The 27,623-nt window shown below is 38.3% G+C and overlaps 1 protein-coding gene across 4 annotated transcripts in view; it reads left to right on the top strand.

Moving 5' to 3' along the window:
- Positions 1 to 662: 662 nt before the first annotated feature.
- The window catches only part of ATP8A2 (ATPase phospholipid transporting 8A2), a 377,887-nt gene continuing 350,926 nt past the window's right edge, over positions 663 to 27,623 (top strand). For 2 of the 4 annotated variants that reach the window (XM_034410593.3, XM_034410583.3), the window contains exon 1: positions 663 to 1,710. In XM_034410593.3, coding sequence (XP_034266484.1) covers positions 1,635 to 1,710 — 76 coding nt within the window. In that variant the 5' untranslated portion in view covers positions 663 to 1,634. The remainder of the gene's footprint in view (positions 1,711 to 27,623) is intronic. The other 2 variants (XM_087894716.1, XM_087894717.1) reach the window with 2 other exon arrangements.

Genomic DNA, 27,623 nt, shown 5'->3' with positions numbered 1-27,623 from the left:
TAGAAGGCTGACTTAAGTTGCATCCGGTTTTCTTAAAGTGTGTGCAAGGTAATGGGACAGTGACCCCTTTGCAGGTTCTTGGGAAACTTTGCAAGCACCTACTCTTGAGTTTACTATTCCTATTTGGCTCTTCGGCTCCACATGTCCCATCACATATGTGTTAGTACTGATCTTCCAGCAGAAAAGGGACACAGCCAAAAACTGAACTCAGTAAGTGCTATTCTCTGTGATACTCATGATTTTGCACAAACAGATTGGATCTGCTTGAACAGGAACACAATTATTTCCTGCTGCCTTACCACTTCTTGAGGCACTGAGAAGCTTCATAAGCAACAGTCCATGGGCCAACAAATACAAACACACACACATATTGCTGATAAAGAAATAAAGGGAGACTATTATAGATCTATTTCAAGCTATTTAGTTCTCATCAGCTAGCCATACCCTTACTCAGATTCAAACCTTATCAGCAAAATATAAATTTGGTATAAAATGGTTTGTCGTGAATGCAACTGCTTGAGGGCTCCTGGATTGGAGCTGAAAGGCAAAAGGGAAGCAGTATGCTCCCTCTCATATTGGGGTAGACCAGGTGCTTCAACAGAAAAACACACACACACATACATAAAGTATGACACAGAAGTGAGTACACCCTCACATTTTGTAAATATTTAAGTATATCTTTTCATGTGACAACACTGAAGAAATGACACTTGGCTACAATGTAAAGTAGTGAGCATACAGCATGTATAACAGTGTAAATGTGTTGTCCCCTCAAAATAACGCAACACACAGCCATTAATGTCTAAACTGCTGGCAACAAAAGTGAGTACATACTGTATTATTTAAAACAGTCTTCCAAAGAGGTTGGCCTACACCAGCTGTCTTTGGGCATCTTGAAGGCACCACTGCACGATGCCCATCAAACGACTGTACAATTTACCGCACGCTTGCTTTTGGTGACTGTTATCCCACCACTTCTCCACAGGGGCCACGGATCTGTCCTCCGAGGGCCCACTCTGTGGGGAACGATGATCAATATTCCTAAAATGCAAAAGCAGTTCTGGAAACCTCCGTGGTTTGTCCCCCACCACAGCTCCCACATCAGGTTGGGTATTGCAAGCCATCGCCTCTGGATGGGGAAAAAACGGGGCTACTTTTCAACATGGCCTGGCCAGTTCGGCGGATTACGGGAACCGGCGGGAACAGGCAGGGTCGGTCTAGGCTTGCCAAAGGGAGCGCTTAGCCCAGCCTTCACGACAAAATGCGCCAGGTGCGGAGACAACCTCCCCTCTCAGCAGGGCCTACCGACCCCGGGTCGCGCTGCGTCCTGCGGATAAAACCCCCGGAGTTTCGCAGCTGAGAAGCGAAGTCCACACTTCAGCACCGGGGGCCGCCTCACCCCCACCCCCGCTTTCGCCGCCCCCCCCTCCCTCGAGCTGCTCGGCTCCTGCCGCAACGAGCGGGGCAGCCAAAGACGCCCAGCCGCAGCGGCGACGGCGACGGGCGCTTCGGCGCCGTCAGCGGGAGGGTTTGCGCGGGAGCGGGCCGGCGAGGAGCAGATGGCCAGGCTCCCGCTCCCTCCGCCGCCGGCCAGCCCTTAAAGCAGGCGCCGGGCGGGAGAGCAGACTCGCAGCATGACGACTCCCCGCCGCCTCGACAAGGCGCTGAAAATGTCCCTGCGGAGGAAGACCAAGATTCATTCGGCGGCTGGTGGGTGTGCGCGCGCGGCTGGGGAAGGAGGTTGGGAGGGAGGGACGGGGAGCCTGTATGCATCCCTCCCCAACTGCTAAGCCTACTCCGCGCAGCAGCGGACCCCCCCCCCCTGCCGCCCCCCACTTCCCCACCCCGATTGTGCATCTCCCATGAGAGCCATGTTGGGATTTAATGGCAACGTTGCGTTTCCCCCATTTCCCTCACTTGGTGAATTCGCGTCAAGGTGTGTGTGTGTGTGTGTGTGTGTAAGTGTGCGCGCCCGTGTCTCGCCTCCCATTTTCTGCGGTCTGCGGAAAGGAGCGGGAACGAATAACGAAGGGCTTCCTGGGCTTCCTTGTCGCCAGCTTCCCTGGATCTTTTCCGGTTTCCAGTTTCTCTTTTGAACGCTCCTCGTTGGACCAAGGGAAGATTTGGGATCTCTCTCTGGCCTGAGGATGGTTTAGCTTTTGGAAAATGCTCAGAAGATGGGAAACTCTGCGTTTTGGGTGTGTGTGTGTGTATGTTTGTGTGTGTTTGCGCTGTGTGTTTCACAGCCTCCTGAGTTTAATGAGATTTATTTCTAGATATAGATGTGCAGGATTGGTGTCTTGACAAAAATAGCTTTGTCCTCTCGGTGCCCACAGATTTGAAATTGGTGGAGCGAGAATGATTCTCTTTCAAACCTCACTGGCAAGGAGCCTGATCCTGTAATCTTCCCTCCTTTCTCCTGTTTGCATAAAGATCAAATGAAAGCAGAACCAGCCTTTTATGTTAAGGGCAAGGATGATGTTAAGGGCAAGGATGAGGTGTCGTCCAATCCAGTTTGGCCCACACAATCCTTCAGCAGCCTATCAAAAAACAAAGATGTATGCATATACACACAACAAAATAAGTATATTTCTGTCATGCTTTTGATTAGCTGTTCCATTTATCCTTTCCAGAGGTGAGGAGCTATCACTGTCGTCTTCCCCCTGCCTGGCTGGGGATGATGGAAGCATTCCTGAGAACACTAGATTGAGTTAATGTCATATTGCAATCCTAAGGCTACAATCCTGTGCACATAACTTTGAAATGAAGATCAATTTGGCCAAATGAGGGTGCTCTTAAGTACAGTAAGCACATAGAGAAGAAACCTGCATACACTAGACTAGAGATAGCTGAATCAAGCTTTCTGTAGGAATCCCTTTTTAAAGTATAGTTCTTGAACAGAGCTCAATTCTAAGAGAATTAATTCTTTCCATAATTCTCCCCAGCACCAACTTCTCCTGTTTAGTAATTTAGAAAATAGAAAAAAGGCAGTTTGTATAAATAGCTGCCTTCTGGATTACATTGTACAGAATTACTAGCCAATTTGATGGAAATTGAACTTCTAGTCATCTGAATAAAAAATAAGTCTTGGGCGGCTAAGATCTGAGTTAGGTATACATTTCAGTAGTTCTACTCATGTGTTATGTGTATAATACACGTCTCATGTCTTGGTTGGGGCTGCCCTTGGAATGCACCCGGAGACTACAGTTAATCCAGAATGCGGCCGCGCGGGTTATTACAGGGGCTTCTCGGTACTCCCATGTGACACCTCTCCTGCATGAGCTGCACTGGCTGTGGGTGGCTTTCCGGGTTCGTTTCAAGGTGCTGGTGCTCACCTATAAAGCCCTACATGGCTTAGGCCCGGGGTATCTGCAGGATCATCTCCAGCCTTCCTCCCACCGTCCGGTGCGCTCATACAGAGCGGGCCTCCTCAGGGTGCCATCAACCAGATAATGTCGTCTGGTGGCCCCCAGAAGGAAAGCGTTCTCTGTGGGAGCGCCGACCCTCTGGAATGGGTTGCCCACCGGCCTCAGGACAACCCCGGACCTCTTCTCCTGCCGCGAATTGAAGACGTGGCTTTTTCACCAAATGGGCTGAATCCATAGTGGTGACTTCAAATAATTTTAATAATTTTTAATTGGTTTTAATTTAATTTTAAACTGATTTTAAATTGTTTATGTAATTCTTTTTATTTTAGGTTATATCAGTTTTTTTTATAATTGTGCCTTTTAATAAGATTACTATTAAAAAAGAAGTTATTCGTAAAATAGCTTCTATTTTAGAGCATAATATCACATGCTCTAGATGACTCAGAAAAGGACAGTGAATAAATCTGGTGTATTTTTGCTTTATCTGGGGGAGTTTCCTCATGGAATAATGCTATCTGGTAAAGGCATCTGCTCTCTAAAATCACTTCTGTACAATCATATGAGAAAAAAAATAAAAATATGAACCAATATATCTGTAGTGAAAGTTTGTAACTGTATTAATTTGAAATCAACATTTTTTACGTAGTGAGTGACTGAAATTTCACCTCTCCCAAGTTTCTACTTTTGAAGCTTAATTATATTCATAAGACTAGATAATTTAAATGTTCTTGACATATGCAGTGTTTTGAAGAAATACTACATTATGTTTTCCATCTAAAAAAACATATCATTAATTCAATTTATATAGCCATGCTTGTTTAGTCAGAAAACATATGAAATCAGAAGTTGGAATCGGGATTCCAGCTACCTTAGCGGTTAAAGTCAATAGCTTTGAATTAAACCAATCCATTTTGTTGTTTTTCATGATCATTTGATGAAATAGAAAATGATCCCATTCTGTACATGTTTAAGGCCCGTGGGGGAAGTCAGTGGCACTTGAGTTGGATTGGGGCATGAAAGACTGCGAACACTAATGGGAGAATAGATATAATCCAGTCAGGATGACAGATCAGAAAGATAAACTGTCAAGGATAGAGTCTAAAGGAGTATTAAAATCAGGACCACGGACAGCTCCAATTGACTTTTTGCTGGTGGTACTTCTCCAGAGTCTGGTCAGAATTTATTCTCAAAAAAGAAAACTGGTTACTGAAGCAACTCTTGGAAGTATCAAGCTCTTCCTCTAGTTTCTTTGACCCAATGAGAAGTACCAAAAGAGCCTGCTCTCTTTTTACATATTTAGCACTGGACTTGCAAATTTGTAAATGAACATGCTAAGACAGATACAGCAATATGAGATTGCTTCAGGGACGTGAATAGTATGATTTCCAGGGGTGTGAAATTTTCAGAATTACTCATTCTTTGCTAGTGTTCATTTTCCTCTTCAATGTAATTTGAATTTATATTTTAGTACCCCCTTTCTTAGAAATTCCCACCCAGTTCAAACACTTTTTCCCCAATCAGTTTTTTCAATCATGAAATCATATCGGTGTTGTTTGGAATTGAAGTAAAAGGCATTTCCCTTAAAATTAAGGACTCCGGGATTACACGGTCACTTTCCCACAATATTTCTGCTATTTCTCCTTCCTCAATTAAGTATTTTCTATTAGTATCAAATCCACTTTACATCTCCAATTTCAAAGATAAATTAATTAAACAATAGAAGCCAGAGTTTTAGAGATTTCAGGAAATCTTGGGTTCAGTTTCACATGTTGTATTAACTACTGTTGGTTGCATTGGCTAGTTTTCACAATTTGGAGAATTCAATAAGGAGATATCTCAGGCTTTGCAGGGATTTCTATCACTCTGAATAATACAAATCTCTGCAAGCCTGAGATGTCTTCTTGAATTTTCCAGACTTTTTATTAGTATAATTTTATTATTGCAAAAGGTTAAAGGAATTAGATACATTACTGGAGGATAATTAATTTTACTTAAGCCTAAATGTAAACAAAATCTAATTTAGTTTTTTGTTTTGGCTCCAACCACTACAATTGTTAAAGGCCTGTTGTGGCTGTCAGCCCGGAAAAATATGCACAGATATGTCAGAAGCCACACTGTACAACTAAAATATTTGGATTTATATAACACTTACATTGGGACTAAAGCAAATACTTAAATGTTTGTCTTAAAATTATATAGTTGGAAAGGAACTTGGAGGTTTCATTGTTCAGCCATATTCAGTGAATGATCCAATTATTTAATAATTTAAATAATTAAAAAAAACAATTCAGTGAAGGAGAGTTCTACTTTCCAGTGCTCTACTGGTATATAGCTCTAGGAAATTTCTACAAAAGTTGCTTGAAATTTGTTTCTCCGGTTTCCATTATTAGTTCTATTCCTGCAGTTAAGCAATAGAGAATATACTTGTTTTGACTGCTGCATGATTGCAATTTCAATATTTGAGGACTAAGGAGAGATTAAGTCATGTCTCCTTTCTTAACTGTTTCTTTAGTTAGACAATTATGTACAGCTCTTTGAAAAGTTACGATTTCCTTCAGATTTCTTAAAATTATTTCTCCCATTATCATATACAGTATGTTCAATTTAAACCTCCTTAAAATGTGATATGTAAGTGCTATGTAGGTGCTAGCATGTGGCAGGAAGAAATGATATAAATATAATCTTAAATCTGCTTATACTTTGGTGAGCTAAATACCACGTGACTCAAACCACCCTAAAACTTGTTTTCGGAATGACAATATTAAAGTTTGCATCTCCAAATTTATATCCAAATGATAAGTAAGAGGCTTTTAATTGATTTATATTTAAATTATTCTCTAAAATGCTTATATCTCTTCTCTTGTATACCCAGACAGCAAAAACATCCATCCTGTTTTTTTCCTGCCTCTTTTAAGTTTACTAAAAATAATCCACCATCAATATCACACTTAATGTTACAAAGTGCATTTTTCAAAAAGATCGCTCATGGTTTGCAAAAATCTAGAGGTCAAGCATCAGCACCATTACTATTGATCAATAAAAGTGCTGCTGAAATCTCTGTGATCTCCAATAAAAGTCAGAATATCCTTGCACCAAAGCAGTAATTAAAGTATCTGTTTTCCAGGTTGCAAAATGGAAATATAAATATTAGATTTAGTGGTGCCGAGCTGTAATTTTTATGCTTATCATTTGCCATCTGTCCTTGCTTGTAAGAATACTCTTCAAACTTTATGGTTTTCTGGGTCTCCTAAAAAACTTTAGCATTCCAGACTCAAAATTGGATCTAGGAACTTCCTTCAGCTTCCAGAATTCCCTTTCCTATTCTTCATCTTTTGTGACAAATTAACAGATTGAGATTTCCCTTTTTTGCAAAATTTGTAGTTTCTTACATTGCACAGTAATTAATGTGCTAATTGGGAAAAAAAGTCATAACGTAGCCAAAACTGACTTTATTATTCCCACTATGGAAATGTGGTTTTTCTTCTTTACAAATGTATCAATACAGAATAATATTAAGAATTTTTGGTCCCCTGACAACCATATTTGCAGTAAAATGGTTGTCTAAAAGGCTGATTTAGAAAATGTTAGGCATATTTAACTTTAAATCAACAAGACAAATTAATCAATGAGGCAGTTGGTCATTACTAGCATATTTTTCATGTATTTTAATGGACTTTAGTGCTACTACTTTTCTTTGGATCAATGATGAAGGAGTCTGTTAGTTAGAATGTCAATTTATAATATCACTTTAAAACATTTTCTTAAACATTTAAGTACTCTTGGTTGATTATACATTGCTTTTGTGGTTAGTGAAAGATGTTCATGCTTCATAATAAATATTAGTATGCAAAACATCTTTTTCTATTTGACCCAATCATGTTCAACCAGGGCTTTGATACCAACATTTGAAATTAGTTCATCAGGTTTTGATTTTATATTTAAAGAGATAGACCCTAAGCACTACATGGCTTTGTCCTTGGAGTTTGGGAGAACATTTCAGGATTCTCGGAGAAGAAGAAAGTCACACAATTCATGGAATCTTGGTTGTCACTCAATGTCTGGCATAATCAGGATCCGCATCAATATACACCACTTTGGACTCTGACAGGACTTCCTCTTGTCTTTTCTGAAACTCCATTTCACAAGAAATTCATTTGCTTGGATGAGCAACGGGCAATTTATGTATCTACTTGTTCATTTCCAAGAATTTCTCCAATGTTATGTTACTCTGTTTCAGCACTTTATATTAAGAAAAGATTCCTATAGCTAAAATCTGTATGTCATCTCTATTTAAAAGTACCTCAACGGGCCCTGTAGAAATGAGGAGCACCGTAAAACTCCGCTTAGAGTCACCTCTGCAAGATGGGTGCACAGAAGTGTAATACACACACACACACACACACACACACACACACACACTTATTGAATCAATGAATGTATTACATAGATATTTCTGTGCAATTGATGCAAGCTTTTGTTACCACAAGAATGGTTGTTGCTTGTGAATTTCAAAAACATTTGGTTGGATGTCTCCTATCCACATGCATTCCTTTCTCAGGATCTGATCCCGAACTTTATACCTGGAACCCCAAAAGAAGCCAACTTGCATATGAAAAACCTAATTATAAGTCTCCAAGCAGAATGGGACAACTCACCACAGTCAATTTGCCATGGCCAACTTGCCATGGCCAAGTCACTGCAGGACTATTCACCATGAGACAATTCAACAATTACAAAACTTGAATTAATTTTGACAGAATCCGTGGCCAATAGTAATAAAATAAAAATCATCAATCCAGAAATACAAGAGTTACAATAATTTTGACAAAAATGTGATCACCAATAATAAAAGTGCCTGAATGAAACGATTAATACAATGTTGAATTGTCTTGCGGTGAGTTATCCTAGACTCATCACCAAGGGTCATGTGACTGTGAGACAAACAGATACAAATTTAATACTGTAAATATATAAAACAGCAGAGTGGAAATGTTAATGGTTTATATAGCAGACATATGCTGAAAACTTCTCCAGATTGTTTGCTTGTTTATTTATTCATTCTGTATGTGTAGCCATTCAATTTACACTTGTCACTCCAGATTCAGTTTATGTTCCATTATAGGTTGCTCTTGTAATTAAAAACAACCAACAAAAAACCCCCACAGCAAATAATACCATTAAACCCCAATAAAAACCATAAAATATATGCTAGGAAATATACCGTAAGTAATGCATCAATCAATACAACCTTCTAGCTTAGCTGGCTTCACAACTATATCCCCAAGGACAAAGACAAAGCCATATCTTTTTAAATGCAAGTAAATTTAGGGGGCATTTTTTTTAGTTTCTAGGAACCATCAATTAACCTATCAGCATTGTACCATTTTTAGTGCTGTCAACTCATAGCTGTCCCAAAATGACAGCTTCAAGTTTTCAGATATCTGGAGGACTTATACTTGGCAGGTTCCCAGTCCATTACTAAGTAATAGAAACTCATCTGGGAGAAAATAATAGGAAAAAAATAAATAAAAACCCAACTCCTAATGAAATTTACACACATATACACAAACAAATATTTTGCTTATTCATCTTTTTCAGTGGAAAAATGACTTGCCATAGAGGAAAACAGAAGTAGATCAATAATTTTTTTAAAAAGCCAATTAATGGATCACAGACCAGGTTCAGAATACAAGAGATAATTATAGATAGCAAAGACAGGATTAAAATAGAACAAAAGAGCAAGTATAGGATATCCTTACAGTCACAGCAATTTTAAACTAAATTGTTGTAAAAACAGTGAGGCAAAAGACAACTTCAGTAGGACAAAAAGAGTTAAGATGGGGTAGGATAAAAGGAAAGAAATGAAAAATATGAGCTAACTCAGAATAAACAATAAACCTTCATAGTGATAAGGTTTCCTAGTGGGTGTATTCAGATTCTGATACTTTGAGTAAAGTTATGTTGGAATATAGTCAAAATTGCTTATATAAAATACCTAAGGTTTTTGTGGAAGTGAGACTAAGATAAATACACCTCAAAATGACATCAGAGGAAAGACATTGGATTGAGGATAGATCAGAAGGCAAACCGATAGTTAGATATGTACTTGAGTGGAATCAGATGCTCAAATTGGGGCTTAATGCAAGTGGATTGAGAATTATGGCTGAAATATATGATGAAAAGAAACTTGGAAAACCTTATTCAGGATTATTGAGGGCCAGCCGCCAGCATATCCTATCAGTTACTGGCATATTGTTTTTCCTTGACATGCTAGTAGGCATTGTCTAGCTAAAAACTGGAGCTGGACCGAAGAGTCCAGATGTGATCCCTCACTCAGGTCATGCGGGATACAATGTAACATTTGTGAGAATACAAAATGGGGAAGGATCAAGTAGCTGTTTTGAGTTACCTCAAAAGAAAAGATATCAGAGTGTTTACAGGTTTATATATAAGATGTCTATATACAGACTTACATGTGGTAGGCACATACCAGGCAAGCAATCAGTCTTCAACTCTACATGGAGAACTACAATGCAGATAGAACACAATAAGGAGAGTGATACACGAGGGTGGGGGGAGAGACGCCCTCTAATGGCCTCCCTTATATAGACATCTTCTTAAAGGGGCAATAACCCTGCTGACTCCTTCATCCTGGTCCACAGCCTTACAACGGCTGGTCACTTTAAATCTTCATTACCCTGACAAAAGATGGGATAAATAACCAATAATAGTACTGAAGCCGAAGGAGCATGGTGGCTTGAGTGGTTGGAACCCTGGGTAGGATGTTAGCAAGCCTGTGTTCGAGACCTGAGAGCTGCATGGGGCGGGGTTGAGCTCTTGTCATTCACTCCAGCTCCTGTCAGGGATGGGAAAGGAGCCCCCAACTGGGCGTCCCCAGGGCAACAGTGATGTCACTGGCTAATCCTTTCAAGCCGGAAACGTCTCAGTGTTTCTGACTCAAGTGCAAAGTACGGAAACCAAGAACTTTCAGTATGTTTATCTGGAAAAAGCTCTATTAAAGGCAGACCAGAACAGACTTTCAAATAAGGATGCATGCAATCTTTTGCATGGACAGTAAACCTAATGAGTCTTGTTCCCAAGGTAAAATATTTAGAGCACCTTCTCCCAATTGGCCACATTCATATATATTTGTTTATAATTACTAGCCACAACTGACCACGATGGCTAGGAATTCTGGGGACTGTAGACAAATATTTTTGGAAGCTGAGGAAGAGTGAATTGGAGCTAAGCTGCTTCCCCCTGCGTTGAGAACGAGCGCTACAGAAGGCACAGGAGTCCTTTTAGCTGCCACTTTCTTCTTCTCATTGCTGTTTCATTCCCTGTTGCCATGCTTGTCCAGCTCCCCACCCCCCCAACATTTCTCTTGGTCTTAGTAATCTTTTTTCTATAAGCCTTGACTTCTTCCTCTTTCCTGCATAGTCCCCTATGCAGCTTTCTGTTCTCATTCTTTTGGTTCCCTGATTTGAAGGTTTTGATAGCATTGTGTAATATTCATTTCTGTGGAAATGAATATTAGTACTAGAACCATAGTGGATGTACATTTAAGCATTTCTGCTCAGAGATCCAGCTGGGATGCCTCTTCTGTCAGAGCACGATCATACATCTTGTCTAGAAGGATCGATCTTCCTTCCTTCCTTCCTTCCTTCCTTCCTTCCTTCCTTCCTTCCTTCCTTCCTTCCTTCCTTCCTTCCTTCTTTTTTTGGATTGGCTGCTTCTTTGTGGAATCAAATAGCAGCATAGAAAAATTATGCAAATTGTTCCAATCCAATATTTCACAACAGTGTTTCCTAGATTAGGTTGGATTATAGGCCTTGTTATCTCTATTTCTTTTGTGAGATAATTTTCTGCTTTAGATAAAGATAATATCTGGAATGTGCAGGCCTCAAAAAGTAATAAAATGGAGAAGACTAAACTATTAAAAATCCCCATACTTTTTAATGACATTAGTCTATTTCAAATAGTATAATATAGTTAATTTAAATAAGGTTTATTAAATAAATTACAGTATGCTTGGTTTCTATAACAACTAAGACATAAATTATTTTTTACAAATTACAGTGAGGCAACAGACTAAGCATAATTATGTGAGCCTAGCAACCTAGCTGTTCTTACTCTCACTGATATAATTGATTCACCTACTTTTCAACATACCATATAATATTTAGGAAGAAAATATTTCCTATGGCAGCTTAATGCAATGCTTAAACTCTGTAAAGTTTATTAAGGTACAGTATATAAAATTAAAATGGAAGGTCATATTTGATTTGTATTTTCCACTGCATTTGATTTTTTAGGAGAGAAATCCTTTTAAAGAGTTTCAGTAGAACAATTTAATTAAATTACCTTTTTCTGCAGATACTAGTGCAACTCAATATGCAAGAATGTACACACGTATACACATCACTGTAGGTAGGAAAAGAGCAAGCAGAGCTGGGGGTGGTGGAGGTAAGTACACCATCAGCTTAGAGTCATTATACTACCACAAACGGTCCAAGTCCTCTTGAATTCCGTTGACCCTTATCTGGTGCCAATTTAGTATTGAACATTAGTTGACTAGATTCTTGTGTATAGGATTGAGCAATAAATCTTTTAAGCCTCAACCTGATCCTTTGTGCTTGACAGTCACATAGAAACTAGTCTGTTTAATGCCATTCCATTTTTCCTGGACAATTAAATGGTAATGCTTCATTTGTTTCTAAATAATAAAAAAAAAAAACGGAGCCTCCATCAGCCCTTCAGAAGCTTGATTTGTGTCATTCTTCCCAAGCAAAGCGTACTGCGGACTCCTGCAGAAATTCCAGTTTGACAGCAAAAATATTTATAAATAATATACAGAAAAATGAGTATTAAATTTATTAATTTCACAACCAGCTGCCAACAAGCAATGTCAGTGGAGAAACCCGCAGTAAAATAGCAAGCTATGTTTTACTTAATAACCACAAGTCACTTACTTACTAACTATAATAATACGCACTAGTTTCAAAACAAGCTATATGAATAGATTATTGATGGTGGAACTGTGTTTTCTTAAATACAAGTGTTAGATTGTCTCCAACTATTAAAACAAAAATACTGTGAGATTTGAAAACTTTATAAAAGGTGGCAGATTTGAATCCAGACTTAAATCATATATTTAAAATACCCATATAAACTAATGAAACTTTATGAGACCGATAAAAAAACCCTGAAAAACCGAAGGAAATTTAGATAATTATGCTTAGCTGCAAACTTCCTGATTTCAATGGGCCTAATCCAACAATGACCAACTCCAAATCCAACTATTCTCTTTACTTTAAATTGTGTTCATATAACAGATTTATAATGTGAGTTATTTTGTTTAGGTTTAAGTATGTTGTGTGAATCCAGTTAAGGGTGATTTAGTTAACCAAACAGTATTAAACTACACTTTATTATTTATATATTAAATTTATATACTGTTCAACTCCCAATAATGGTAGATAGTAAAATGTTTAATGTTGAATGATTATTTCCTGTATTTGTTAAACTGATAACCTAATCTTTCCACAGGAATTTAGGGCAATTTACATGGGGATCTCACCTTTATTTTATCCCTATACCAACAACCCTATAATATGGGTAAGACTGATAGAGAGTCCAAAAGAGAGACTAAAATTATCCCTGACTTTTCATGATTGAGGAGGGATTTGAACTGGGGTCTCCCCAGACCTAATTCAGAATCTCAACCAGTATATTATAATGTGTTCCAAGAACTTGATTGAAATGATGGGTTCAGACAACATAAAATATAGTTTTACGGGTAAAGCATCTGATACTCAAGATTTGGTAGTTTAATTAGGAAAAACAGTTATACTGATTATATGACATTAGATTTGCTGATGCCTAACCCTGCAAATGTCTAATAGGACATTTTTTGTCCTACCTTAAAAGCTGACATAATACCGAACACAAAAAGAACTAGAAAAAAGAAAACAAAGACAAATAAACTCAAAGGGCAGACTTGATGGACTGCTAGATCCTTTTCTGCCATCAGTTTTCTATCTTTCTATGTTTGGGAAAAATGCAATGTTAATTTTAGATTACTCTAAACTTTGTCTCTCTAATAAATGTGATAAATTAGTAGTAGATATTAGATTTGAAAATAGAAAATACGTTTTAAAGGTGCATTTCATTATCTTTTTCTAAAAAAAAAAGTGCATTATTTTTAAATCCAGCTAGCCTTGCAATGCCTATAATGACATTTTTGACCCAAATTATATGAAGTTCAAATGAGTGTGAGAAAACATTCTCTTTTTAAAGGTAGTTGAAAATGTATAATGTATAAACTTACTACTTTTAACATCTCCTGCTTCTTGGTATCGAGCCTTAAAATATTTACTAGCTCCATACTCACTTCGCTGCAAGGCTTCAGGCTTTTAAACTTTCAAATATTGCAGAATTTTATGGGATTTTAAAAGCATATATCACAATGAAATAATTATGTAGAAAAACGAAGCTCTCCCTTAATTTCACAGCTTTTAAAAAATTATTTATGACTTTTCTGTAAATTCTAGAAACATCCAGTCAGGTTTTTAATGCAAAGTCAAACCTCTAATGAAAGTCTGTCAAATATTAGTGAAGCGAAAACCCTTTTTCCTTTTGCATTTTAAATAAAAAAGGAGTCATTTGCTACAGTTGCATACAGTAGCTCTAGTTCAGCTTTCTCCAATTCAGTGACTTTCAGATGTGCTGGACTTCAGTTTCTACAATTCCTAGTCAGTTTGCTATATTTTGTAAGCTAACGATAAGAGCCGAAATTCAATGTAAAAGATCTGGAAGGCATCTAAGTAGGGGCAGCTAGAACCTATCTGAGGGGTGATGAAAAATTATGGGTTTGTCTCCCATTTTAATTCATTCAATGCGTTGTGATTTTGTTATAAAAATATTATTTGAACAAAGTGGGATATCGAAACTTAATGCCTTAATTATAATGGCATTATCTTCATTGAGGATCATTAGTTCAAGAATGTCTTCTCAGGAAATTTCAAGGCACCTGGGATGATCTCACCACAACCATACCAGAAGCAGTTAGCTGGCTAAATTCCACATCTATCCCATTGCAATTCAATGACGCCGTATTATGGTGCTTTTATTATGGTTCTATCTTAATTTAATATATTACCTCCTATATACTGTAGCATTGTTCATATATCTTATCTGACACTTCGTGTAAACTAAATTTGTATACCAGTGATTGTATGACCTCTGTAGAGGCTGTACGCTAAATGAATAAGGATTATGTTTCATTACTTCTATCTAAGCAGCCTTCCATAATCAAGAACATCTCAACCACCTATGTTGAACCTACAGCTTCCAAAATTTCAAGTCAAAATCATGTGAATGGCTTTTCGAACTTGCAGTACTGAAAGTTGTAGCCCCAAAAATATTTGGAGTGCACCAAGCTATGGAATCTGGATATAGACTATCAGTTATTGAATATGAACAAAGATTTAGATTACTGTTCAAAAAAAAGGGAATGGCTTCAATTTGCTGGGATTTGAAATCTCCAGACACCATTCTAATGTCTTATTAATAAAAATGATAATGATTTGGATGAGGGGATAGATGGGGAACTCATCAAATTTGCAGATGACACCAAGCTAGCAAGAATAGCCAACACTCCAGAAAATAGGCTTAAGATATAGAAGGATCTTGACAGACGTGAACATTGAGCGCTATCTAACAAAATGAAATTCAGTGGTGAAAAAAAGTAAGGTACTTCATTTAGGCAAGAAAAACAAAATGCACAGGTACAATATATATGCTCAATAGTAGTAACTGTGAGAGGGATCTTGGAGTCCTAGTGGACAACCATTTAAATATGAGCCAGCAGTATGCTGCAGCTGCCAAAAAACCCAACACAGTTCTAGGCTGCATAAACAGAGGGATAGAATCAAGATCACGTGAAGTGTTAATATCATTTTATAATGCCTTGGTAAGGCCACACTTGGAATACTGCATCCAGTTTTGGTTGCCACAATGTAAAAAAGATGTGGAGACTCTAGAAAGAGTGCAGAGAAGAGCAACAAAGATGATTAGGGGACTGGAGGCTAAAACATATAAAGAATGGTTGCTGGAACTGGGTATGTCTAGTCTGATGAAAGAAGGACTTTGGGTGGCATGATAGCAGTATTCCAATATCTCAGGGGCTACCACAAAGAAGAGGGAGTCAGGCTTTCTCCAAAGCACCTGAGGGCAGGACAAGAAGCAATGGGTGGAAACTATAATTAAGGAGAGAAGCAACTTAGAACTAAGGAGAAATTTCCTGACAGAACAATTAATCAGTGGACCAACTTGCCTCCAGAAGTTGTAAATGCTCCAAAACTGGAAGTTTTAAAGAAGATGTTGGATAACCATTTGTCTGAAATGGTATAGGGTTTCCTGCCTGAGCAGGGGGTTGGACTAGAAGACCTCCAAGGTCCCTTCCACCTCTGTTATTTTATTTTAATAAACTCCTATTCAGAGTTAGACATTAGTCTCATGCCAGAATGTTCTGCCACAACCTAGTTGTAAGGACAAAAAAGAAAAATGCCCTAATAGCAGCATTATGGAAGTCATTTGATTGATTTTATATGGCAACACCCACCTCAAAACAAAAACAAAGCAATGTTCTTTGAGGATGCATTTATTTCTGTTGGGATTTCTCATACATTATGCAATAGTAACTGTAAGCGAACAAATGCACTGCATTATGTTAACATCTTCTGAGCATATTCTCGGTCATAGAGGAAAGATTTAAAAATTCCAATGATTTGGGACATAATGCAAGGCTGGGCTATCAAGTGTTTTGAGAGATGCTGGCATTGTAACTTTGCTATTTAATTTACTTAAGTGAAAGGGAGATTCTTGCTTTATGAATTGCACTGATCCCTTTTGGGTCATTTGCACTTCAGTTTGAGAGGTGGCATAGGAAATCACATGGGAAAACATAATTGTAACCAATAATGGTGATACGGGGGAATACAAAGTAACAGGAATAACTAACAGGCATTCAGGACCTTACCAAAAACTTTGTCCATCATTCTACAACTGAGAAGTTGTAGCTTGTAAGTAGTCTTCAAGGGCAGCCCCTTGTGGAGTACAATGCAGCCATTCAAGCAGGATTAGAGCCAAGGTGGCACAGTGGTTAGAGTGCAGTACTGCAGGCTACTTCAGCTGACTGCTAGCTGCAGTTCAGCAGTTCAAATCTCACCAGGCTCAAGGTTGACTCAGCCTTCCATCCTTCCGAGGTGGGTAAAATGAGGACCCAGATTGTTTGTTGGGGGCAATATGCTGACTCTGTAAACCGCTTAGAGAGGGCTGTAAAAGCACTGTGAAGCAGTATATAAGAATAGAATAGAATAGAATTCTTTATTGGCCAAGTGTGATTGGACACACAAGAAATTCGTCTTGGTGTATTTGCTCTCAGTGTACATAAAAGAAAAGATACATTCGTCAAGAATCATAAAATACAACAATTAATGATAGTCCTAGGGTACAAATAAGCAATCAAATCATATTAGGTAACAGTCAATATAAATCGTAAGAATACCAGCAACAAGCTTACAGTCATACAGTCATAAGTGAGAGGAGATGGGTGATAGGAATGATGAGAAGATTAATAGTAATGCAGACTTAATAACTAGTTTGACAGTGTTCAGGGAATTATTTGTTTAGCAGAGTGATGGCATTCGGGAAAAAACTGTTCTTGTGTCTAGTTGTTCTGGTGTGCAGTGCTCTATAGCATTGTTTTGAGAGTAGGAGTTGAAACAGTTTATGTCCAGGATGCGAGGGGTCTGCAGATATTTTCACAACCCTGTTTTTGACTTGTGCAGTATACAGGGCCTCAATGGAAGGCAGGTTGGTAGCAATTGTCTTCTTCTGCAGTCAAAGTGCTTATTGCTGTTGCTATTAAAGTAGCAAATTAAATAGTTGCAATGCAAAAGAAAGAAAGAAAGAGAAAGAGAGAGAGAGAGAAAGAAAGAAAGAAAGAAAAAGAAAGGAAGAAAGAAAGAAAGAAAGAAAGAAAGAAAATCAGAGACAAAGGAAGGCAAAATATGTCATAAATTGTATTTTGCTAGGAAGTTGGAAGTTATTATACCTTAATTAGAAATATACTGACTGCATGTTGGTCATCCAACTTGGAGAAATCTGATGAGATCTCGTGAGGGAAATTCAGAAGAGCATTTTCATGCATAATTTTATTAACTTCTAGAAATTTCATGAGATGTTTTATATTAAAAGGTTTCACTATTTTAAATTTTATTTTATCTGATGTTGGCAGATAACTTGTACCTATGGGTTGATGACTCCTGATAGATATGAAATATGTTGTTTCCAAGCAACCTGGAAAGCTGAAAGTTGTTATGTGTGTAACACAAACCACTGATTATTAGAAATATGCTAAGAAGAGACAATTTTATTTGTAACTTCCCACAAACTAAAGTTTCCTACATATCTTTGAGTAAATGTTCCATTAAGCTAAGCATAATGCTGAATAATATACAGGAGTCTGAACCACGGGTGAAATGCTCCCAGTTTGGACCGGATTGCCCGATCCGGTAGCGATGGAGGCAGGTGGTTCGGAGAACTGGTAGCAAAAATCCCTGCCCCCCCCCATTGCCCAGCTGAGCCATGCAATCATCAGAGGCTTTTTAAAATTATTTTTAAAAGCATTTTTTCTACAACCTCTTTGGCCAAAGAGATTATAGAAAAAATGTTTTTAAAAGGAAAAAAAGTTGGCCACGCCCACTCAGTCATATTAACACCCCCCCACCAAGCCACGCCCACAGATCCGATAATAACAAATTTTACATTTCACCACTGGTCTGAACTGTATCATAATTCAGACACTTGACAACTGGCATGTATTTACAATAGTGTCCGGGGTCATGTGATCATCTTTTGCAACCTTCTGACAAGCAAAGTCAATGGAGAAGCCAGATTCACTTAACAACTGCGCTACTTACTTAACAACTGTAGTGATTCACTTAACAACTATGGCAAGAAAGATCATAAAAACTCACTTAACAACTGTCTTGCTTAGCCATGGAATTTGGGGGCTCAATTATGATCATAAGTTGAGGACTACCTGTATGTCGAGCAACTCTTCAGCAACAACTGCTTGCAAAGTAATACATTTTCAGCAGTGTAAAACTCATCTGAGTTTATTGGCCACAAATGTACTTTATTAAAAGTATATATCTTCAATTGCCTGAGCTATTTTGATTTAGTAGCCATTATTTCCTTCCAGTTTTTTTCTTGTGGCTATCCCTCATTCTTTTTCAGGTTTCCTGCGTGAGGCTCTCTAATTTCTATATAAATTATTGCAATATTGCTGCCGAGGGATTTGTTATGAAGAGCAGCAATGAGTAAAGCCTTAGAATGTGCTTTTCATAACTTTTTTACTCAGTGGTGAAATGCACTTACCTTTGCTACTGGTTCATAAATGTGAGCGCATGCGCCTCTTTTGTGCATGCACAGAGTGTCAAAAATGGGACATAATGATGTCCCGGCGGGTGGGTGGAGTCTCCTGCCACTGGCCCTACCGGTTCGCGCGAGCCAGATAGATCCGGCCGGATTTCACCACTGCTTTTACTCATCTTTATCATATTTCAGCTAGAGAAGTCTTCATTAGAAGTTAACCTGAATCCAAACTCATATATTTCAGGGACATAGGGAGGTCTGAGATTTTCAAAGGAACTGAATCCCATTCCTAAATCAGAGACCAAGGACAACCACAGCATCAAACCTGGGGGAGACAAGGCAGTTGAGGGATTCCGGTTGTTTCAATGTGGTTGCTGGGAAGAAAACTCTTCTTCGGAAGTAAATGATTATTGAAAAAGAGTGGCCTTCTCCAAGAAGAATTGCTTCCCAAATGGCTTGGATTGTCTTTAGCTGGGCTTGGGCATGGCTCCAGGCAATTTGGCTTTAAACCCTTCCATTTCTGGCACTAGCTATTGGAACTGTGTTCATCTCTGGATGCTTTAGTGCTTGCTTTTGCTTGCTGTTTGATTTTGTCTGTCAATTTACCTGGGACATTCATAGACTGGGCCTGCCTTTGGCTCCTTGGATTTGACTCGTGGTGTGTCTCCTGACTGACTTACAACTTAACAGAATTTTCTGCTTGGCTCTCCCTGTAAAGCTTTAAATAAAAGACGGGAATAGAAAAAAAAAAAAAAAACCCAAGGCAGAACCCGAATAGTATCACTTCTATCATAAAACCATGTTGTTAGTAGTCTCAGAGGGGTAGGTCATAAAAATCTGCCAAATAAATGCCAAAGAGCCATTAGATATATTTTTTTTTGGCTCTGATCTCGGAATCCTAACGTATCACCTTAGTAGGCAGTTCAAGCTCATTAAAAATAAATTAGAGACGTCTTATATTACTGGGACACCCAGGTAGAAAGTGCTACAAAATTTTGCAAAGCAAGTCCCCTTTAGTGAATCAAGACCTCTTGTGAGGTTTGTAGGGCTTGGGTGAGATAACAGATTTTCTGTATAATAGCCCCCACCTTATACCCATTACCCAGAGGTATAATCAGCAGCTCAGTAAAGGAGCTGTTTTATCTCAACGTACTTTTGCTTCCAGCTGTCTGGATTGTGGGGGCCTAACTGAGATTTTACCCTTGCTTTCCCTTCCCTTGTCATCCTCTGGTTCTGACACTCATTTGGATTACATTAATCACTTTTGTTATTTTACTTTCTGTTGTGCCCTGGGAAGGTTTTTGATGGCTGTTGCGCTGACAGTATTGCCTGGGGCTACGCAGGAGAAGGGCAAGTGACCAGATAGGGTTCTGACCCAGCCTTCATGAGCCCCACTCAACAACCTACTCATGAGGAGAAATTCCTTTTTATTTAGAAAGGGAGGAATACAGAGCATTCACTGATAAAACTCCAGGTCACACATCTTTAGATGATTCGCAAGCCTTAGCAGTCTCTGAGTTCCCAGAAGGGAGCCTCAATTACCATTTCAATCCCAACACAGAGAGTATTGACCAACCAACCTGAATAGTGGCAAGGAAATCCTGGCAAGGAATGGGGGGGGGGGACTCTTCTGGAGCATGAACCCTCCTCCTTATATCCCAGCTGTTAACAACTCCTTCTTTTTCCTGGATAGCTGTCTCTCAGTCCTACGTTGTTCTCCTCTCCACACTTCTCTGTGCATATGGGGCAGGCCTCAGCTGTTCCTCCCCCTCTCACTCAGCTCAGGCCCTGAAAACAGCTGTCTCTACCTGAGCATGAGTAGATGGACCCTGCTCTGCATCTGGCTCTGAGACCTCCTACTCCTCAGAGCCTTCCGCAGGCCCCGATGATAACCCAGGCACTCCCTCCATCTCCTCTGACTCATCTGATGAACCACAACAGAGGTTAATGTGGGGGGACTTTGAATTATTCTTGATTCCCGGCAACTGCCTGGACAAATCCATGCAGTTTTCTGGCAATATTTTTTGGGAAGTGGTCTTGCATTTCCTTCTTCCAGGGACAGGAACTGGGCCGGAGTCACCCAGCTGGCTTCATACCTAAGGCTAAAACTCACTATCTCCAGATTTCTATCTTGATGTCTTAACTGCTACATCAACTAGCTCTCTGACCAGATGTAGGAGGTGATGAAAATAGGTACAAGAACACCTGCTTTTAATACCTAAGCTAATTCCCCAAATACAGCACATTTTTTAATGTTAAACATTTATAATCTGGAGTTGGCTAGCTATAAACACAATTTCATGTGCTCAATGTACAGTGGTACCTTGGTGCTCAACTGCTTTGAAACTCATCACATTTGGTATACCATGCATTTTGATGCAAAAATTTTGTCCCAATGCTCATTGTTTGTTTGATACTCAAGCTAGAACTTGTCGCTGTCAGCTGCCTTGTGACCTACTACATTATTCCTTATTGGAACAATTAGTTTGGCATCCATTATTTTTGGTACTCATCGCGCTTCCCGGAACCAATTAACGATGACTACTGAGATATCATTGTATTTTTTTTTCCTTTAAAAATATATTACTATGTGAAAACCAAGAGTGACTTGGTTTAAATGGAATGCTTCTTAATTCTTAATTCTTCTTCTTAATGCTTCTTAAGTAAGAGCCTTGGTAGCGCAGCAGACTAAAGCACTGTTAAGTAACACCAGCTGCCTGCAATTACTGCAAGTTCAAATCTCACCAGGCTCAAGGTTGACTCAGCCTTCCATCCTTTCGAGATAGGTAAAATGAGGACCCGATTTGTGGGGGCAATAAGCTGACTTTGTATAAAAAAGAACACCGCTTGGGGAGGGCGAAAGCCCTACTAAGCAGGTATATACAAAAGTATGAAGGCTATTGCTTAACGCATTGTAAGCCGCCCTGAGTCTCCGGAAAAGGGCGGCATATAAATTGAATCAATAAATTGAAGCAAGACCATCAAGTCTGAGATACAGATCACTGCTTAGAGCAGAGATTCTCAGCTTGTTTGAACTGGTAAGGACATTTTGAATTTTGGGAGTGTATTTCAGGCTGATGCAATAACATAGCATGCCACCCTCTCTAGTGTGCAGAATGCTACTTCAACATCTTTTTTCTTTTTCATTTCTGGGTAAATGGCATGGTTTCAACACCAGCATTAGGCATTAAACCCCCATCTTCAAGTCTGGAGATGGAGGGAGAGAAACCAGGCAGATTGTGTAAATCTATTAGTCTTCAAGTCTTCTATGTCAGAAGGTTTGTATAGTTGTGTATCAGCTGAAGTATTGGTGCTAAACGGAAAAAAAGGTTTATCTTTGTTATTTTGCTTTTTCTCCATGACTTCTATGCATAACATTTCTTCCTCCAAGCAAACTTCATAGGTTTAATTTGGCCGAAAGGCAGTGAGTTACCAAGTAAGCTTTTATGCTGAGCATGGAATGGTCCTAGGGCAGCCCAATAACCCTCTCACCCATTCTCCCTTGCCCATTCAACTCCCTAATTTATAATGATCCCAGAAAGGGTGGGGGCAGGTATGAAGTAGGGGTGTCTTTCCACCCTGGTCTAGGGGTGGACCAGTAATATATAGATTTTAAAATCCTTGATTGCGGAGATGATTTCATTCTAAGTACCACATAAATTTTACTGTTATGGGGTGGGGGAGGAAGCATTTTCTATTTGTTCACACACTGAGATTCTTTCCAGTTAATTTCAGGTTGTTTTATCACTTGAGGAAAAGTGTGAAATAAACTTGAAAAGACTCCCTCATCTCTACATAGTTACGCCTTGCCTTGATGCTCAGGAAAAAAGTCTCAAGTGAAATTTAATAGGTTGTTTGCGTTTGCTGTAGAATTCTTGAGAAAATAGCTGAGATATTGCTTTCACATGAAACTTATCTGAAACTTTAGAAGGCTGTTTATGAATACAAAAAATGTACTTTGTTTATTTGCAGAAAGTTTTTTTTTTAATGTTCATGATATCAGTTTTGACATTGAAAACAATTTCTGGCTTCAAGTCAAGCAAATTGCCTCAGCTTAAACAGTACAGAGAGTTTCTAGATTATCACTTGGAAAGATCTGCATATCCAGAGAAATGATCTTATTTTGGCTTTATTCAGCTTGTAGCCTTACATTGTTTGGGGTTTATGTAGCCCTGAATCTACTATGACATATCCTACTTCTTTTACTGGATTAATATAAAAGAAATTCAGCAATGCAAAGATATTGGGCAACTCTGGATATCATTTTTCTGTATCGTAGATCATATATTGGGTAATGTTGAGAGCTGAAATGCCAGCAACTCTTGGGAATATACCTACATTCACTATAACAAATCATAATTTCATTTTAAAAAACAGCAAGCACTTAATACTTTCTTTGGTTCTTTTGATACTTTCTTAATTCATTTACTACTTCCTGTGTCATTGTCTGTATTTTTCCTGACCTCCTGTTTAGCTATATCTTTTAAATATGCTTTCTTTGCTGTTTGTGGCCTTTGAGAGAAAGTATTGGGGCTGGCTGTTCATAACTTACTTATAGTATAACCCTACACTATTTTGTTCATAAATAGTAGTCAAATATGCTCTGGTTGGTTCAGCAAAAAGTTGTGGCCTTACATCTGGACCATGAATGCTATCTCTTAATAGCAAAATTTTCTCAGTATGTCCTCATAATGGCATTCCAGGCAAAAGCAATCTAATTACCTGGATCTGTTGGCAAATATAGCACATACATATGCTATGTTCAGCCTGCAAGTTAGAGTATGAATTGGGAATGCATGAAAATGCTTCTACTGTCTTGTATGAGAGTTAGCATTACACTATTCGATAAAATTGAATCTGTAAAGATTCAAGTAATCTGTAAAGAAAAAAGTAATTAGTAAGTATGCATTCACATTTGCAGAAAGGCATTATATCACACTTTTTAATTCCTGCTTATTTGGGACTAACACTGTTGACAAACAGTGTTGTATGACTATATCAGTCACTCTATAAGGTAGATAGACAGAAGATCAGTAGAGTGCCTCCAGGAACACCATCTAGCAGTCAGAAGACAGGATGAAAATTTCTTAAGCGCACAATACATGGCAAGACTCACCCATAGTTTTCACAGGGAAACTGAAAATTCTAGTCCAAGTTAAATAAAAAATACTAGGGAATTCTTGGAAGTTCAGCATTCAGACGAAACAACCATCAATGGACATCTAGAAAGAAACAATATGTACACACCATTCAAAAGAGACAAATTAAAAAAGCTAACAAGGAAACAAAAAGACTGGAACATGTCTTCTGCAACAGCCAACACCTATATAAACAGGGATTAACACCAGACAATCAAGCAGAAGACAATACCCTAATCAAGGAACTGCCATACCCCCCCTCCCCCAACACTGGCAGGATAAGCTATTGTATAGAAAGCAAACTCCACACTCATAGCATTGATGATATTATCTAGTTGGATAATGAAATGTCTGCATACAAACATCCAAACTCAAAAAGTACCAAAGACTCAAAGTTCAACCTCGAGCTACATATAGACTTTTATTGAAAAAGGTAATTGCCCATTACTTTTTTTATTATTGCTAATGTGTCCTTTTACTATTTATAGCATGATGCCTTCTTTATAAATATATTCTTTTTAGCTTCTTGCTAAAATACCTACATTTGGCTTGTACCAAGTGGTGATTGTAGTATCTGTAGGCTAGGAAAAGCTGCTGTGCCTTACCACAAAATGGAATTCGGAGGCTATCTATCAAATAGAAGTGACAGCAGTCTCACTGACTTTCACTTTTTCTCTCTTCAGAGGTGAATGTTTTGTAGGACATAGCGTGGTTTTCATAAGTTGTAGCTCAGGGCAAGCTCAAAGAACAAGAAAGGTCCCTGCCATTTTAATGTAATATTTTCCCCAATACTGGTGATAGAACATCTTACTTTTTTCCAACAATTTTATTAAATATTATACCATACAAGTAAAACTTATACAACCAAAGAATACATTAAATATATATATATATATTAAATACATTTAAAAAGAAAAAAGAACCTCTTAATCCCAAGCAAGCATAATCAAAATTAAGAAGTTATCACTACCTCTTAAAATAAAATCAGACTTCCCTTCATTCCCTATCTAACCCCAGTTTTTATATACCCATCTCTGTCTCTCCCTATTAAACAACAAAAGTCCAGTAAAAGTTATTAGAAACAACATAAATATTACAAATTATTTATTAAATCCAGTCCGAATCCTTCTTTTTTCCTTTAAACAAATCTCCCCATTTCCTCTCTTCAAATAATTAAAATTCAATCCTACTCAAACAACAATTAAATGATACCAGAAATAACCGTGAATCGGCATCCAGTCCTAATCAAAAACCATTAAAGATCAATCAAAGTAACCGATTATTTTGTCCTTGATCAATAAATCAATTTTATATTCTTTTTTCCGCAGTCTTTAAAATCCTCAAAGGAAGTTCTAGGATCTGCCTTCTCATACTCTCTTCTTTTTTCTTCATCCTCATCAAGTCCGCTTTGTAGTTCTAATATAGTAAGTCCAGCAAATCCTTTCTGTAAATTCAGTGTAAGAAAATAATCTGGATCTCTCCTCTGATTTGTTATTTGTGGTTCTTTTTCATATAAAACAACATCTTCCAGTGCATATGAAGACTAGAGAATAGCGGAAATGATGCAGGGGCCCTTATACAGCACTCCACTATCTTTCAGTCCAACTGCTAATGAAGCTATTGTCTTTGCTGGCATTCAATCTTGACTTAGACTTGAGAAATGATTGTAAATCAGCTAATGAGTATATTCATTTCAGGTGGCTTTATATGTTAAAATGGCACACATCTGCAGTGTTAACAACCTGATTTCCTTAATATATTTTGTTTGAGCTAGTTGCTACTGAAAAACAACTTCTCCTATTGAATGTAGGCTGTGTCAGATATTTGCCAAATGAATTCAAACTTCAGTTATAACTTCAAACATACTTGCTAGAGAGTAAACCCATTGTTCTTACTGACAAAGTAAACCTAGAAAGTTAACAGGAGTTTGTTGGTAGAAGGAAAAGGATGGCAAGAAGTGCTGAATGCTTTGATGGATTGAATGATCAGCAGAAAGGAATAAAAATCCTCCCCTCAATCGCTATTGCTGCAAACCTGTTCTTAGCTGAAAGCCCATTTTTGGTGGCTTCCTGCTGAGTAAGCAGGGAAAAAAGAGTCCAAATATAAGGCAGTAGATTTCCAAGGATGGGATAAACAGAGAAAAAGCAGAAGTTTGATAGAGTCTTCCAATATATTGCCTCCCTGCTCAAGTTGATAGCATGTACTAGGCTAGCTTAAAAACCCGAGAAGCAAAAAGAGGAAAAATGAGAAAAAAGTAAACAAAACAAAACAAAACAAAAACAACCCCAAAACAAATGGTATCTTGGGAAACTTAAATGAAGTATAACCAGTGAAACAGTCTATATGGTGAAGCTCTTCAGGTAAACTAAAAAAACTCTGAGTATGTTGAAATACAAAGTCTTGTCATTTCTAAAGTAAGTTAAAGAAAGCAGATTTAGATAATTTGGAATGTATACGTGAAATTCAGCTGCCTTCTCATTTTGATTCTCTAAATCTGTAGTTTTCAACCTTTTCTTCACCATGGACCCCTTCACGGATTATGGCCACAGACCACGGAGACTTAACTCAAGATTTAAATCATAACATTTCTTCAAGCCTTCGCAGACCCTCTGTGATGACATTGCAGCCCCCCCACCCCCAGGGGCCTATGGACCATTGGTGTGAACCATTGTTCTAAATAGTTAGCTATCCCCTTTCTTCTTCATAGACTTAAGTCCTCATGGACTTAATAATTCCCTTGCTCTTTAAAATGGTTCAACTCTCACAAAATTGCCAAATCTAGTAAGATTTTTAAGGTTCAAATAAAATGTCTTACAACCTCAAATCACATTGCTGAAACCTGAACTTTTAGCAATGTGATTTGACACACTGTCCCTTGAGTCAAGCTCAGCTCCTTATGAGTACATGGTGCAGTTGTACTGTATGTTCAAGAGGCTACAAAATAAGGTGTGGTTTTTTTTTTCATTTCCAAAAGCAGAGATCTATCCTCCCACAATGCCCCATTATTATTCATCCAAAGTTGTACTGTTACATTAGAAGGAATACCAAATCTTTCTGGAGGGATCGGGGAAATGCATGGCCCAAGTATAAAGCTGGGTGTAGGAGATAACTAGGCTGACCTTGAGACAGGGGTCAAGAGCCTCTTCGGTCATGAGTCCCTTCATGCCCACAAGAGATCGAAGTCCAACCCACCTTGAATTCCTTTGACTCTTATCTACCACCAATTTGCTTTGCCCCTTAGTAGTTCAGATTCTTGTGGAGAGCTTAAACTTGCAATAAATCTTTAAACCCACTTGAATTGCCTGGGTCTTCTGATTTCTCTGGCACTTATTACTGGATGCAGTAGAAGAATCTGGAAAACAAAGAGAGAACATAAAAAACTGAATTTAAAAAGTGGGGGGGGGGAGGCTTTCAGCCATGTTGCTGAATTAACTGGGAGGATTGTCTTTGATAGATTTGTCTTCCTACTTATATCAATTATTTAACTATGAATAAGAAAATATAGCTTAAATATGTAACTTTGTATTATGTATTCCTAGCAACACAAATGGAACCACTGACTCTCTTACATTTCAGGACATTTTAATGCGCTTAAGGAACAGAATGTTCCCAATTATTTTTTTACCACGTTGAAGCAAATGAAACATAACCTATGATTTATGAAATTTCGATG

Source organism: Pantherophis guttatus, chromosome 5, assembly GCF_059756535.1.
Source record: "Pantherophis guttatus breed Tessera chromosome 5, ASM5975653v1, whole genome shotgun sequence".
NCBI lineage: Eukaryota > Metazoa > Chordata > Lepidosauria > Squamata > Colubridae > Pantherophis > Pantherophis guttatus.
This window is presented reverse-complemented; position numbering and strand designations above follow the sequence as displayed.